Genomic DNA, 16,696 nt, shown 5'->3' on the forward strand with positions numbered 1-16,696 from the left:
TAACAAAGAGCTCTGAGTCCACATCATTATTTCATTTCTACAATAATTATTAAATGGCATTTATAGTTTATCAAACTCTCTTATATATCACAAAAGAGACTTCTCTAGTACACATTGCTCTCTCCATATTGAGACATGTAGAAAATGAGACTCAGAAGGGTTTCCACTCTTCCTTTAATTCACCAGCCAATGAATGGTAAAATCTAGACATGTACCTAGGCTTTTCTTCAACATTATTTTCCCTTCTCCTGCCACCTGCAGTCCTAAAACAATGAGAAACACAGACGGAGCCCCGTCATGATTATATATCCGTGACATAGAGAGTATAGAGCTGAGTTGGCACAATAAAGGAATTTAACCACAGCAAGCCATCAGTTGTCATCAGCATTCAGTAAAAAGAACACTGTTGCTTTTTAACCAGGAGGGAAAAGGGTGTTCTTCCCTCAGCTATTCAGTACCTATATTTGAGGGACCTACTACACCTTCTAGAAAGTCTCCCTCCTTTTTAAAGTTCTCTCCCTGGAGCTAGAACACGAGAGAGACATTTTTATGGGAAAAAAAGTAATTAAGCTTTCTCACAGAGCAAATCCCTCAAAGTATTCATCATAAAGAAAATTCGAACCCAACTTTCTTCCTATCCGAAAGTGCTAATTTAATTTTATAGCAGAACGGCCTGAGGATTCCCTAGAGCAGGATCGAGGAGGAGAGGGGGCTGCCTATGTGATCCTCTTACTCACTGCACACTGGCACAGCTTGGTTGCAGACTGAAAATTGCTTTGCCCTTTGCTGAGGATCGTGTTACATGTGTCAAATAATTTTTTACCCCACTTAAAATCAGAGTCTGCTTTGCTAATTCGTTTCATCTTTCCTCCTCCTTTCATGATTAATGAAGGTTGGAATAATTTTTCAGGGCAGGATTATAAGTTGGGTGTCAGAAGGTGGTCACAAATGGGTGACATTCAGTACTTCATAAACTCAAGATTTGGTAAACTGCAAATGTTTCTCCCACTCCCCTCTCCCTCCCTATCTGTACTTACACAGTAACCGTGTTCACACGGAATCTAAGATGACAAATGAAAATGTTAATTTGAGAGAATATATTGACACCACTGCAGAAAATGATTTTTGAAAAGGTGCTGATATATTGTGCCAGCCATTTGGATACCATTTGCCACAAAGCAGAACTGCATAGTCTCAAATATACATAATCTATTTTGAAAGGTTTATTTACTCGCTTGATGCCTTGCTGTTAAAGGAAATCACAGTTGTACAATGGACTCACGTTCTCGACAGGTCAGCCTCTGGACTCCCGTGTTCCTCCAGCAACCTCCCGATGGGAAGAGTCTGGCATTTCTATTTTGATGTAGTCATGTCGATGACATGTCATCCATCACCGCAGTGTGTAAAAATGTAAAACACGCTTTTTATTGCCAAGAAACTCATGTGAGCCATGTCTCTGACTCAACTCTACTCTTAACCTCTCACCTCCAGTAAAGGACATTTTTACTCTTTAAAGTTTTTGTGTTCACTGGCTATAATTGTAAAATATCATATTTATTTTATTTTTAAGAGAAGCCATAAATTGCTTTAATTTTTATCTTTGAGAAGCAAGTGAGCCCCTAAAGATTATGTTATCTCTCCACCAAATAATAATAATCCTGGAGATTCAGTAGGAGAGATCAATAAGAGTTAATCGAAGTGTCGGACATTTTGGAACTGAGGAGAAGAGAATGTATTTTGGAAGCTGCCAAAAGAAAATGTGTCCAAGCCACAGATTCTCTGATAGAAAACAAAATCCATTATTAAGCAGACAACTTTACTTATTAATTGAAAGCAGAAATTGGGATTTAACATGCTTTCACACTATGCTAGAGTCCCATGAATTCTTATAAATAAATGAATACTTGAGACTTGGCTTAGCGTGGATGGCCCTCTCTGAGACAAGTAGGTATGATAGACAGAGAACTCCCATTTTAGATGATTTTCCTGTGTAGCTGGTTTGAATTTTACTCAGTCTCAAAACTCAAGTGTCATGAAATGTTCATTTGCTCACATGTTTATGATTAAACTTTGAGTACCTCACAGGCACCTATTTTTGCTAAATCTTACCAAGTCAGGGTACCTTGTCATTTCTGGTCTTTCATTGTCTGGTTATCACCTATAGCATTTCTTGTCCTGGTCGTGTGTCCCCTTTTGGCATATCAACCCTCTCAGTCTCAGTGCTGGTGACATGTTGTGTTTCCCCCCATACACCTGTGAGGTTGTATAGACTCCTCTGTATAAAACTCAATATCATGAGGTATAGAAATTAGGAGGAGGATGTTCAGCCTAACAGCTAAGATACTCGTCGAGATGCCTGCCTCCCATTTCAGAGTGCCCAAGTTCAAGTCCCCGCTCTGCTCCCAATTCTAGCTTTCTGTTAATGTGCACCGTGAGAGTCAGCAGGTGATGCCACAGATTCTTCGGTCCCTGCCAACCACAGGGGAGACTTGGATTCAGTTTCCAGCTTCTGGTTTAGGCCTGACACAGCCCTGAATGTTATGGGCATTGCGGGGCTAGGGGGAGGGACACCAGGCGACCAGACGACTGAAGATCTCACTCTGTCGATTTCTCAAGTCAAATTTCAAGAAGAGAAGAAGAAATCAGGAGGGACATAATAAAATGCGAGATTTGAAAACCAAATGGTAAAGAGAAAAGCAAGCATTTGGGGAGTAGCCCGGTCATGCTAAAAGGGCAAGACCAGAGCAAACCTCCCTGATTCTGTGGTTGAAGCCTCAGCAACCTTCTGGAAATTTCACCTTCTGTAACGTTAATTGCTTGGCTTTTTCTTACGGTTTGTGCCCTCACAATTTTACTCTGAATTACCAAGAGTGGGGACAAGTCAAATCTCTATTCTTTGCAACCATAAACACACACACACACACACACACACACACACAAATTAAGAAAAAGAACCAAAACATTGTTACGCTACTTAGCTTGAAAGAAAAGCAGCTCCTGAAGAACAACCAGGCATTTTTCCACAAATGCATCCAAAGCTGTCCTCACAGATCTACTTGCAGATCTACAAAAACAAATGTATAATTTGTATAATACAGTCTGTAATTTGTGGAGACATTGCAAAATATGTTTCAACCAATTTAGATTAAATACTTCGAATCTTTTCAGGAATTTTTGAAACTAATGTGCCACCATTCAGCCACACTAATTCAATCATGATTTATAACAAAAAGAAAAACAGAATGCCAGCTTTACTTTACAGTTGCGCAAAAACATATGTTAAATTTGCTATTCTCGGGGCCAGCGCTGTGGTGCAGAAGGTTATAGACCTGACCTGAAGCTCCGGCATCCCATATGGGTGCTGGTTCTAGTCCCAGCTGCTCCTCTTCCAATCCAGCTCTCTGCTATGGCCTCGGATAGCAGTAGAAGATGGCCCAAGTCCTTGGGCCCCTGCACCCACGTGGAAGACCAGGAAGAAGCTCCTGCCTCCTGGCTTTGGATCAGTTCAGCTCCAGCCATTGCAGCCATCTGGGGAGAGAACCAGTGGATGGAATCCTGTCTCTGTGTCTCTACCTCTCTCTGTAACTCTTTCAAATAAATAAAATAAATCTTTAAAAAATAATTTGCTATTCTCAACCCAGTCCTGTTTTTCATAAATGCACACACACCTGCGCACACACACACACCTTAATTCCTAAGGTTATTCTAAAATCACAGAATGAAATAAAAATTAAAATCTCAAAAAAAGTAGACAAAATTGCAAGTAAGTCTTGAAGATGTTAAGAAATCTATCATGACAATATACACAAGCTCATCAATTCCCATTTATAAATAAAAAAGAAGACACAAGAGGTTGGTGTTTGGGCTGGAAGATGCCCATGTCCCTAGGTGTGCATAGGTTAGAGTTCTGGCTCCGGCTTTTGACTACAGATTCCTGCTAATGCACAGACTGGGAGGCAGCAGTGACAACTCAAGTAACTGGGTTCCTGCCACCCATGTGAAACCTGGACTGGGTTCCCCACTCCAGGCATCAGCCTAGCCCAGGCCCTGGCTTTGCTTGCATTTAGGAAGTGCACCAGCAAATCGGAGATCTCTGTCTCTCTCTCTCTCTCTCTTTCTCTCTCTCTCTCTCTCTCTCTCTCTGTCTCTTTCTGTTTCTCCAATAAGTAAATAAAACTTTTTTAACGTGAAGACCAGTAGCCATTAGGAATTTGGATTTTATTTAATAAAAACATCAAAATGGTGTAAGACCACTTAGGATAAGGTCAAAATATTTCTTAGTTTCTATGCCTTTCTGAAGATAGCAATGTTACATTTTGTCATAACATATGTATGTGGATTATATTTCTCTTTCTCCTAATAAATTTCCAGTTAAAAGATTATACATATAACATACACATTAGATACTTTACTCTCACTGTGGAAATTTATTAGTATTTCAGGAACATTTCCACACTCCATTTACGTTTTTGAAATAGCTTACATTTTCATACTTTTAAGGTTTTAATTACATTTATACCAAGTCAAAAGCTATTAGCCACTGGATATTAACTGTGAGGACTCATACAAATGTTATTATCATCATTACTGAAAGGTGGTTTTTGTCACATAATTTCCTGGATAATAATACAAATTAACATATTCCGTTAGGTATTTGTAAATATCTTAATGCCATTCAAATTGAGAGGTATTTCTGAAATGCACTGGGAGAAATTTTGAGAGATGTATGTGAGGTTGTGAGGTTAGAAAATAATTAGAATTCTTGTGTTATCCTGGTTACTTGAGTGTCTGATTTAACCATCTCTATACCTGACAGACTAATTTAGCTACAATGCAGCAAAACCAGCATTGTGGTAATAGAATATTGATTGTACAGTGTTCAGACAAAGAACTTATGTTGGTGTGCTTTTTATATATGCATGATATTGTGGCACAATATCCATGTCAATAATTTTCCCCAAATGAACTTCAGCACCACTGTGTTCAATGACAATTTAATTATGAAATAATCAATCCTCTGATGAAACATTTTATCTTGCATTAGCCTAAAATATAAATAATCATGCTGGTCTTGGAAGTCTGTAATCTAAAAGCACAGTGAAAATATAAAGTTCACTTAAGCATATTACCTTGTAATTTTTATAAAGCTATTTTATTCCCACTATGAACACATGAGAAAACTTTCTCACAAAGATTTTACTTTCATAGGGATAAAGTATTAACTCCATGTATTCCACCTCCCAGCACACACACACACACACACACACACGAGAAAAACGGTTTTATCAAGGTGCAAACACGGAATTTAAAAAAGAATTCCCCCCATAAGATTATTGTTATAGACGCAATGCTGATGCTTCTTTGCTTGTTTTAGGAAGAGATTACTCATGAAGAAAATAATGAAGAGATATCGTTTTGTTTACTTGGAAATGCAAACATAAGACCTAATGAGAATTGTAAATAGAAACCAGAAGGTAATCCTGGCATTAAGATCAACAAGTCTTTATTATAATGCTGTTTTGAGAGAATTCAGCAGTAAGGAATGAGAAACAGGAAATAGTATCTTTACAAATTGGAGAGTTGAAAAGGTCATTAAAATTTATAAACCAACTGTTACCCAATTGAGTTCCCTTTCTAGCACTCCTGACAGATGTTCACTCAACATCTGCTGGAATAGATATTGTGTGAAAATGTTATTCTCTACATCCAGACAAATCTATTTCTTTGTCTTAAGGCAGCTCCTATTCTACTGGTGAAAATTCCAAAGTATTAAAACTTTCTGAAGTTTATTTTGGCAAACAAACTTGAAAGCTAAAAATGTGAACACTTCATTGACCCTATAGCTCTAGTTCTTTACCCTAAAGAAACCATCAAAGTTATAGGGGTCTTAAAACAGTTCATCCAAAAAAATCATCCTTTAACTCAATTTTCTACAGACCTTTGTGAAGTGCCCTCATATATGGAATTTTTTTGATTTGTTACTTAACGAAGTAAAAATTTAAGTACACTTAAATTGTGAGTAGTTAATAACAATATATTGTGTTTTTAAATTGCTAAAAGGGAATAGATTTTAAATGTTCTCCCTAGAAAAAGCATAAGTATATGAGGCAATGTACATGTTAAAACATTAAAAAAGGGGGGGGGGGACTGGAAACAAGCTAATGTTCAAGAGTGGAAAATTATTTCAAAATTATTTATTTTTTTAAGGGAAAGGGTTTATTGGAGGAATTCCGACAGACCAGAGGGAAGGGGCAAAGAAGGAAAAAGAGGGAGAAGGAGAGTGTAACAAAGAGATCTAGAGAGAGATCAAGAGACAGACAGACAGACAGAGAGATCAGGAGATGGAGAAAAAGAGAGCAAAAATTATTTAAAATTAAAAATGGGTGAGCATTGTGGCTTAGCAGGTTGAGCTATAACTTGGGATGCTCACATCCCTTAGCAGAGTACTACCTCTGCTTCTGATACAGCTGCCTGCTAAAATGCATTCTGGGAGGTACCAGATGATAACTCAAGTACTTGAGTCACTACCAATCATGTGGGAGACCTAGAAGTTCCTGGCTCCTGGATTGAGCCTGTCCCAGCCCCAACTGTTGTGGTCATTTGGAAAGTAAACTGCTAGATGCAACCTCTCCCCACCCCACCCCTCTCTCTTTGGCACTATGTTTTTCAAATAAATAAAAATAAATAACCTTTTTTAAAACAATGGAACATTATTAAATAATGTATGATAGATTCTTAAAATATATACCATTCAGTCATCACAAATTGCGTTGTAGACAAACATACTCAAAATATATGTTTTAATGTAATAATGTCTATGAAGGACTTAGGAGAACTTTCTGACACAGCGAAAGCAAAAGTAAATATTAAATCTTACCATTGCAAAAAGTGGGTAGTAAAGAAATATATTAATTATGTCAGTTACAAATTTTTCACTGAATATGCATTCTTTCATCCTTAAACTAAATGTTGTTTAAATATATTTATTTCATTAATATTTGATGAATGCTAACTATATGCCAGATGTTGATTAAATAAAAAATTTAGGGGAAAATAATAAACAAGGAATCAGACAAATGATTGCTATGATTACAGAGTATAATCACTGCTATGAAGGAAATCAGCAGACTGTGGTGTAAAGGATAATGCTATTGGGGTATTTATTTCCATATTGTGTGTGGGGTTTACAGGAACCAGGATATTTTGTAACTGAGGTTTTTGAGTTAACAATGACCCTCGTAAAGAGCCAAGAAAATCTTTCCATACAGGAGAAAGACCAATGAGAGTTCAGCAATGAGTTTGTCATGTTTTGCACAAAAAGTAGACAGCATCAAAAAAATCTACATGAGAAGTATATACAGGTTTGTCATAAATTTCTTACAATTTTCCTGGATATTTTAAGTATGCCATGAGGTTGGGAAGGAGGAAAGGAGAGAGGTGGAGGAGGAACACAAGGGAAGGGAAGGGAAGGGAAGGGAAGGGAAGGGAAGGGAAGGGAAGGGAAGGCAACAGAGGAAAATAGGAAGTAAAAGAATGATTAGGCTTCCAAATTTCCAAATCCTAGAAACTTAAGGTAGAGCAGAATAAGAAGAGATTAGAGAGGTTCGCCAGGCAGGGACTTTTAGGTCATCTTAAGGAGACTTACTTTTACCTTAAGTGTAATTGGAAAAGTTAAAATGTTTCAAACAAGGAAGGAATGGGATTTGATTTCCAGCTTTATGGTGGAATGGAACATAGGAATTCTGATACAAACGAGGGTGCCATGCTTACGAGATAGCCAAATGAAGAGGTCAGGTAGATGGTCAGACATAATTTGAACTCAGAGGTCTAAGTCACAACAGTACATTCAGAAGTTATGAAAGTTGAGGCACTATTTATAATGTGGAAACAGAGAGGATCATCTCAAAATAAGAAAAAGCAGAGCTGAGAGCCTTGGTATCCTTAGCCTTAAACAGACCTTTCAGTTGAGAGGGACAAATAGTGAACAAGAAGGAAGGAAGTACAGATGGAATGTGCTGACAATTCTTCAAAAACTCTTTTTTTAAATGCTTATGTACTTATATTTTCATCTGTGAAAGGCAGAGAGAGGAGACGGAAATCTTCCATCCACTGCTCTTGAAAATGAAATTTGAGTGTAACATTTAGTGAAGCGTAAGCCATACAGAGAAGTATGCACACAGCCCAAATGTAGACCCCATATGTCATCACAGAGCAAGTGTTGGCCAGGTGGAAAACAAGAACACCCATTATCCTGGGGTACTCTTGACTTCCCTTCCACCCCCAATCTCCAGACTCAGTTTAGTTTTGTTTGATTTTTTTTAGCTTTTATTTAACAAATATAAATTTCCAAAGTACAGTTTATGGATTACAGTGGCTTTCCTCACCCCCATAACCTCCCTCCCACCTTCAACCCTCCCATCTCCCACTCCCTCTCCCATTCCATTCACATCAAGATTCATTTTCAATTATTTTTATATACAGAAGATCAATTTAATATATACTATGTAAGAATGGGTCATCAAAGAAGGAGGTACCTTTCTCTGAAGGGAGGAAAGAACTTCCACTTTGACCATGGCCTTGTCTAAAAATTATCAGAGTCAGTGAACTCAGGGGGCTTCCATAGCCTTGGCAACTCATGACAAGAGCCTAGGGTGATTACTCATGCCATAAACAAGAGTGTCAATTTGTTAAGTCAACAACAGGAGTCACTGTGCACTTACTCCTCATGTAGGATCTTTGTCCTTAGTGTGCTGTACATTCAGATTTAATGCTATAACTAGTACTCAAACAGTATTTTTCACTTTATGTTTCTGTATGGGAGCAAACTGTTGAAATCTTTACTTAATGTATGCTAAACTGATCTGTATATAAAGAGAAACGAAAATGAATCTTGATGTGAATGGAAGGGGAGAGGGAGTGGGAAAGGGGAGGGTTGCGGGTGGGAGGGACGTTATGGGGGAAAAGCCATTGTAATCCATAAGCTGTACTTTGGAAATTTATATTCATTAAATAAAAGTTAAAAAAAAGATTTCAATAGTTTGCTTGATTTTATACTTCATGTAAACAGAATCATGAGAAGGAAAAAAATTAGGTGATTTATTGTATTCTGGCATATATTTCTAAGAAAGGCATTCTAAAAGAAGCAGTGTCTTGACAGAGAAGGAAAAAAATGAGAACAAGAGCTTTTTCGAGGCAGTTGGAGGTGGTACACTTGTTCCAGTGCAACCAGACGGAAAGAGAGTTGATATAGACTTAGTGTGAAGAGGGTGAGAAGAGAGTATTGTCCCAGACTGGATTTTGCTTTGTAAAATATTCTTTGAGGAAGCCAGCAGTGTGCACAGTTCAAAGAGGAAGAATGGATTAACCATCTTCTATAGGGAAACACAATGTAAGGCAAGGAGGAGAGCTAATCGATTAAGTTTTGTAGGTGATGAACAGCTGTGAAAACTTTAAAGCAATCAAATCTTGTTAGAAAAACAGATGCATGTGTACGGCATATTTATGTAATGGCATACCCTAGACTTCGTAAAAGCAATGATGAACAAGGCATATATGCACCAAAGCAAATATCCCCAAAATGTAATCATTAATGGGGGAAAATATCGCATAACAATATTTACACCATGTTGCTATTTATGAGAAAATTTTAGAATTCATAGATATGAGAGGTCTTTAAAAAGTTTATATATAACATATTTTACTCAAAAACAAGTAAACAGGGAAGTATCATTATAATCTTAGAATTGTATCTATGGAGGGCCAGCACCGTGGCTCACTTGATTAATCTTCCGCCTGCAGCGCCGGCATCTCATATGGGCGCCAGGTTCTAGTCCCAGCTGCTCCTCTTCCAGTCCAGCTCTCTGATGTGGCCCGGGAGGCTCACATGATTGGGCCCCTGCACCCGCGTGGGAGACCAGCAAGAAGCACCCGGCTCCTGGCTTCAGATCGCTGCAGTTCCAGCCATAGCAGCCATTTGGTGCGTGAACCAATGGAAGGAAGACCTTTCTCTCTGTTTCTCTCTCTCTCACTGCCAGTTCACTGAGGCTGCAGCCAGGAGCAGGGAACTCACTGTGGATCTCCATTGTGGGTAGCAAGGACCCACCTGTTGCTTACCAGGGTACACATTCACAGGAAACTGACATCAAGAGCAAAGCCAAGAGGCAGGTGCTCCATTATGGACATGGGCTTCTTTTTTTTAACTTTTATTTAATAAATATAAATTTCCAAAGTACAACTTTTGGATTACAGTGGCTTTTCCCCCCCATAACCTCCCTCCCACCTTCAACCATCCCATCTCCCGCTCCCTCTCCCATCCCATTCACATCAAGATTCATTTTCAATTATCTTTATATACAGAAGATCAATTTAGTATATATTAAGTAAAGATTTCAACAGTTTGCACCCACACAGAAACACAAAGTGTAAAGTACTGTTTGAGTACTAGTTATAGCATTACTTCACATTGGACAACACATTAAGGACAGAGATCCTACATGATGAGTAAGTGTACAGTGACTCCTGTTGTTGATTTAACAATTGACACTCTTGTTTATGGCGTCAGTAATCACCCTAGGCTCTTGTCACGAGTTACCAATGCTATGGAGGCCTTTTGAGTTCGCCAACTCCGATCTTATTTCGACAAGGTCATAGTCAAAGTGGAAGTTCTCTCCTCCCTTCAGAGAAAGGTACCTTCTTCTTTGATGGCCCCGTTCTTTCCACTGGGATCTCACTCACAGAGATTTTTCATTTAGGTCATATTTTTTTTTTTTTTTGCCAGAGTGTCTTGGCTTTCCAGACATGGGCTTCTTAACCACTGGGTCAAACAGCTGCCCCTTTTGAACTTTATGAAGGACCCTCATATGTACCCAAAAACATGCTGTCTACTAATTATGAATGTATGTGTATATCCTGTAATTACAGAACATGAACAGAAGAATATATAAAAATTCATGAGAGTAGAATCAAAGCATCTGGAAATGAAGAGAAAACAATAAGTCTGGGAACCATCAGAGAGAAACTTAGATTAGAAAAGCAAGAATCATACAGGTTCAGGTAAGAACAAGGGAAGAGTCTCTGAGCAGCCATTGAAGGGGAAGGAACTGCAGCTCCATGTGTGTGCGTGTGTGTGTGTGTATGTGTGTATGTGTGGGAGCGTGTGTGTGCGCGCGCGGGTGTGTGGACAAGGAGGTGGGGGCAGCTGAGTTAGAGTCCCAACTCCTTGGACTCCATTTGCTGAACTTTTCTTTCTCCTTCACACCTATCTGGTGGTAGTAGGCATTTATATTTGCATTTCTTTTCATTCATTTCCAAATCTTTAAAAATTTTTTAGGGTTGGGGGTAGTGGGAAAGGCAGGAAAGGGGTAGGGAGGAGAGTAGTCGCAGAAGAGCAGGAGAAGGACATGGAGATGAAGAAGAGGATTAACCTGGAGTTAAGGAACAGAGCCCCGGAGGAGGTGACAGAGTTAGTCCTTGATAACTGCCTTTGTGTCAATGGGGAGATTGAAGGTCTGAATGATACTTTTAAAGAACTGGAGTTTCTGAGTATGGCTAATGTGGAACTCAGTTCTTTGGCCCAGCTTCCCAGTTTAAATAAACTTCGAAAGCTGGACAATATAATTTCTGGAGGCTTGGAAGTCCTGGCAGAGAAATGCCCAAATCTTACCTACCTCAATCTGAGTGGAAACAAAATCAAAGATCTCAGTACGGTTGAAGCTCTGCAAAATCTTAAAAATTTGAAAAGTCTTGACTTGTTTAACTGTGAGATCACAAACCTGGAAGATTACAGAGGAAGCATTTTTGAACTGCTGCAGCAAACCACATACTTGGATGGGTTTGATCAGGAGGATAACGAAGCCCCAGACTCTGAAGAAGAGGATGACAAGCATGGTAATGAAGATGATGATGAAGAAGAAGATGAAGCCGGTCCACCTGAAGGATTTGAGGAAGAGGAGGAAGAAGAAGAGGAGGATGAGGATGAGGATGAGGATGAAGCAGGCTCAGAAGTGGGAGAGGGAGAAGAAGTGGGCCTCTCATACTTAATGAAAGATGAAATTCAGGATGAAGAAGATGATGATGACTATGTCGAAGAAGGGGAAGAAGAGGAAGATGAAGAAGAAGAGTGTCTTCGAGGGGAGAAGAGGAAACGAGATGCTGAAGACGATGGAGAGGAAGAAGATGACTAGATCATTCTGAGACGGAGGCCCTAATGTTCCTGGGTGTGCAATGGAGTGATCACTTCTTCCTCTGTTTCTCTGTGTACAATAGCTGCCCCTTCAGAAGAGATTGTGTAACTTTTTATAGGAGAAGTTTGGTTTTACTATTTTTGCCTTATCATTCCAAATAAGAGTTACTAGTATGTTAATGATCTTATTGTATGTAGAGAATAATTTTCATTGGCCCCCATTGTGAAATTCCCTAGCAGTTTATTTAGAATCTTAATTTCTCTAATTCAGGCTCACAGTATTAGTCATTTTTAGCTCATAATTAAAACATGATCGCTTTTACACAGGTGTAGTTTGGTGCATTTCATTCATAAGGTTTTAAAGTTATTTATAAATTAACTAAGATTACAGTCAGTTGTAATATGAAATAACAATCGTTGTTTGAATAAGCTGGTTATTTTTTAGAGGTGATCCAGAGATCTTCAGCTGAAGGAAATGGCTTGTTTTTGGGCTAAGGACATTTGGGTGCTTTCTCTGTCACAAGAGTAACTTGGAAAGGAGGAGCAGAATAGTAAAGGTTCTACTCAGCAGTCCAGTTCATGGGTTGTGTGGAGGTTCTGTTCAATAATGTAGTCCGTGGGTTTGTTGGGACTGATAAGATTTTATCTTTGAAGGAAGAGTCGCATCTCTACCCAGTAATAATAATCTTAGCCTTTGTAAGGCTGTGGCTATATTGAGGTATTAATCAAGCATCTGTTAGGTTCAAGTGATCAAAAATAATTATTGAACTAGCTTTTAAAACATGAGGAGTAATTGATTTATTAAATAAGTATCTAAAACCAGAGGGCTTAGTACTGACATCAAGTTCAGCTAGATTTGGGTTTTTTTACTCCTGATCTTTTCTTCTGCTGCTTTACAAATTGACCTCAATCTCCTTTACAGAAGAAACAAAAAACATGACTTCAACAAGCTCCAACTGCCATTTTCAATAGTTTATCACCCCTGAGGGCTGATGTCTCAAATTTTAGGGAAAATTTATCACCCCAGGTTTGGATCATGTGTGCACATGATTGAATTACTAAAACCCATAGAAGGAACATGTGATCCAGTTGGTCATTGTGGCCTTGAATGCAACCTAGAGCAAAGAACAGTGCCTCCTAACACCCAGCTCTCACAGACTGCACAGAGTGGAGGAGAGGATATTTCCCAAAAGAACCAGTGCAGTGGTACTAAGGGAGAAAGAAATGGTGAGCAAGCCAAAACAACAGCTGTTAACCTTTGTCATCACACATTGTAGCTAATTCTACCCATGGACTCAGCAGAGGTTTTCTGGCAAAGAGAATGTGTATTTCAAGTCTTTTCTGGTATAGCAGTACAAAATATTAATGCTGTGGACCTTCAAGAAAACTGAAAGCCATTTGAAAAATTCAAATATAGGATTTAGGGAGAGATTATGCCTACTGTGTAATTAACTTGCTATTATGAATTGTAAAATTTCCTTTGGAAAAACATCCCCATTCATCCCAAAACAACACACCTTGAAAATTGAACCACACTATCTTTTAAAATTGTTTGAAATTTATTTTGAAGGGCAGAGTAACAGAGAGAGAGACAGGGACAGAAGACAGTCAGAGTTACCTCACACAGTGGTTCATCCCCCAAATGCCCACAAGAGCCAGGGCTGGGACGGGGCCTAGCTGGAGCTGACATCAGTCCAGATCTCCAATGTGGATGTGAAGTACGTAACTGCTTGAGCAACATGGCTGTACCCCACAGAGCACATTACCAGGAAAATGAAATCAGAAGTAGAACTGGGACTTGAACCCAGGCACTCAGATATAGGATGTGAGTGTTCCAGTGTTTAATTGCTATGCCAAACCTTATTCCCTGACTTACCTTTTGAAACATGGATATTTTGAGTTGCCTGCACTAAAGTGATAACCAATGGAAGCAAAAACAGTTACATGCTTTGTTTTTCTCAGTGTTAAGTGAAAAGGATGCTTCTGGGTTTTATCCCATCTGCCAACTTTGCTCTTGGTTAACCCGGGCAATGGGTGAAGTGTCAGAATGAATTCATAGTGTCTCATCTGTACAAGACTCAATGGTTACACATAAGAAATAAAATAACTATAAGGAAAGGCAGGTAAATATTTCCAAAGCTATGAACTTGGAATATCAATATTTTAAAGCAAAATATGAAAGCCAAAAATTACAAAGATTTAAAGATTCAACCATTGCAACAAAAAATTACCATAGATAAAGTTAGAAGAAAATGGAAAATTAAAAAAGTATTTGAATCATATATCATGGACAGAAGAGTTGTGTTTTTAATATAAGAGGTTGCACAAATCAATAGGAAAATGACAAATATAGTAATAGAAAATGATCAAATAATATTTAAAGATAATTCCAAAAGAAATAAATATAGTCTATTGGCACATGAAGATATGTTAAGACTCATTAGTAATCAAATAAATAAAAATTGAACAATATTTCATTTACTTGCATTGGCAGATATTAAAATACTTAATAACATTTGCCTGCTCTTAGAAACTAGACTGGTACAGCCGTCCAGGAAAGGCATTTGGCAATATGTATGATTTTAAATTTTAACTCTATTTTCCCATGTACAATGTGTAAAAGTTTTTAGGGATTGCTTATGTATAATACTGAATAATTACCCCTCTGTAAATGTCTAAATAACAAGGAATTGATTAAGTTAAAATCATTCTCTAACCTGGATATCCTAGAAATTTGATTGATGATGCTGTTGCTGTATGCAGACTTAAAAAGATGCCCATGTATTTTTAGGTAATGTTGGCTTTTTCTTTGCCTACTTCAACTATTTTTTTAAATTTACAAATGATGGTGAGATCAGGATTCAGAGCAGGTATTTTTCCATTCTTCTAGCATTTAGACTCATTTTTATCAAAATGATTTACTTCTATTAATATCAGTATATACTTCTATTATATATATATATATACTATATCAGTATATACTTCTATTAATATCAGTAAAGTTTAACCCTAAAGCTAAACTTCATGGGAAGTCAAGTCACTGCAACTTTCCAAAAGAAAAGTTACAATATAGTAAGCTTCCAAAAGTTTCTAGGACAGAGTACAAGAGATAATAGAGTCTGCAAAAATACTTCTTGTTTCTGATACCATCCCAATTTGTAATTTATATAAAATATCTCACAAAATAAAACAGTGATGGCCAACATCCAGAAACAGGAGAATCAGTTCATCAGCCAAAGCTTTCCAAAAGTAGCACAATGATCACATGACTAAGGGCCGGAAAGGCAATTCTGGTCTCTACAAGGGAATCCTGGCCATGAGGCCTTAGCTGATGAGGATGCAGAATCTAGATCATCAAGTGATATGAATGGTGTGTTCTCACTTTTTTTGATTTTTTTATGTATACATTTATAAGATGTATTAACAATGACTATTATCTGTGTGGTAGGGTTATAGGTAATTCTTATTTTCTCTATAAATAATTCATGACATTGTCTGACTCCTTTATACTTAAAATGAAAATACTGTTCTTTTTAAGTGTATTTTGTCATATTGTTATTTTGCTCTTTGAAGTTTCATTGGGGTTGTGGAGATCACTTCATCGGTTAATTTGCAGAAATTGTCAAAATGAATCCTTGCCAAAACAGCCATAGCTAAAAGCCTATGTCTAGTATTACATCTTTTTTAACATCCATTCACTCATTTCTGCTAGTCTGCAATTTCTTAAACTATGTTTCTTGACATTTTTATTTTATATATATGAAATAATAGAATAATTAAAAATCAAGCAAGTTTTATGACATCAGAACTTCTCAGAATATTAAATATGCTAACACAATATATTATATTTCCTAATTTTATTTTGTTTCAATTTTTTTTCAGTTTTTTTTTTAACTTTTATTTAATGAATATAAATTTCCAAAGTACAGCTTATGGATTACAATGGCTTCCCCCCCATAACGTCTCTCCCACCCGCAACCCTCCCCTTTCCCACTCCCTCTCCCCTTCCATTCACATCAAGATTCATTTTCGATTCTCTTTATATACAGAAGATCAGTTTAGCATACATTAAGTAAAGATTTCAACAGTTTGCTCCCACACAGAAACATAAAGTGAAAAATACTGTTTGAGTACTAGTTATAGCATTAAATCTCAATGTACAGCACACTAAGGACAAAGATCCCACATGAGGAGTAAGTGCACAGTGACTCCTGTTGTTGACTTTACCAATTGACACTCTTGTTTATGGCATGAGTAATCACCCTAGGCTCTTGTCATGAGCTGCCAAGGCTATGGAAGTCCCCTGAGTTCATTGACTCTGATCATTTTTAGACAAGGCCATGGTCAAAGTGGAAGTTCTCTCCTCCCTTCAGAGAAAGGTACCTCCTTCTTTGATGACCCATTCTTTCCACTGGGATCTCACTCACGGAGATCTTTCATTTAGGTTTTTTTGTTTCAATTTTTTAAAGAAGTTCCTCACTGTATTAGTGCTCCAAGGAATGGAGCAGGCAAGCT

The 16,696-nt window shown here is 37.8% G+C and overlaps 1 protein-coding gene and 1 long non-coding RNA gene across 7 annotated transcripts in view; one reads left to right on the forward strand and one right to left on the reverse strand.

Annotated features, from left to right (window-relative positions):
* The window catches only part of LOC103349875 (uncharacterized), a 124,899-nt gene that overhangs the window by 35,405 nt on the left and 72,798 nt on the right, over positions 1–16,696 (reverse strand). For all 5 annotated transcript variants that reach the window (XR_016234516.1, XR_016234514.1, XR_016234515.1 and 2 more), the window contains exon 2: positions 1,283–3,064. This is a non-coding gene — a long non-coding RNA (uncharacterized LOC103349875). The remainder of the gene's footprint in view (positions 1–1,282; positions 3,065–16,696) is intronic.
* LOC100355206 (acidic leucine-rich nuclear phosphoprotein 32 family member E) lies at positions 11,219–12,435 on the forward strand. Of its 2 annotated transcripts, XM_070073658.2 has the most exons (2): positions 11,219–11,716; positions 11,883–12,089. In XM_070073658.2, the coding sequence occupies exons 1-2, from the start codon at positions 11,400–11,402 to the stop codon at positions 12,037–12,039; spliced, it is 474 nt and encodes a 157-aa protein (XP_069929759.2). In that variant the 5' UTR covers positions 11,219–11,399; the 3' UTR covers positions 12,040–12,089. The 2 variants fall into 2 exon arrangements, with proteins under 2 accessions (XP_069929759.2, XP_069929758.2); XM_070073657.2 differs by having other exon boundaries at positions 11,226–12,435.

This window comes from Oryctolagus cuniculus, chromosome 5 (genome assembly GCF_051225735.1).
Source record: "Oryctolagus cuniculus isolate XC-2025 breed Fujian yellow rabbit chromosome 5, ASM5122573v1, whole genome shotgun sequence".
In the NCBI taxonomy this organism is placed as follows: domain Eukaryota; kingdom Metazoa; phylum Chordata; class Mammalia; order Lagomorpha; family Leporidae; genus Oryctolagus; species Oryctolagus cuniculus.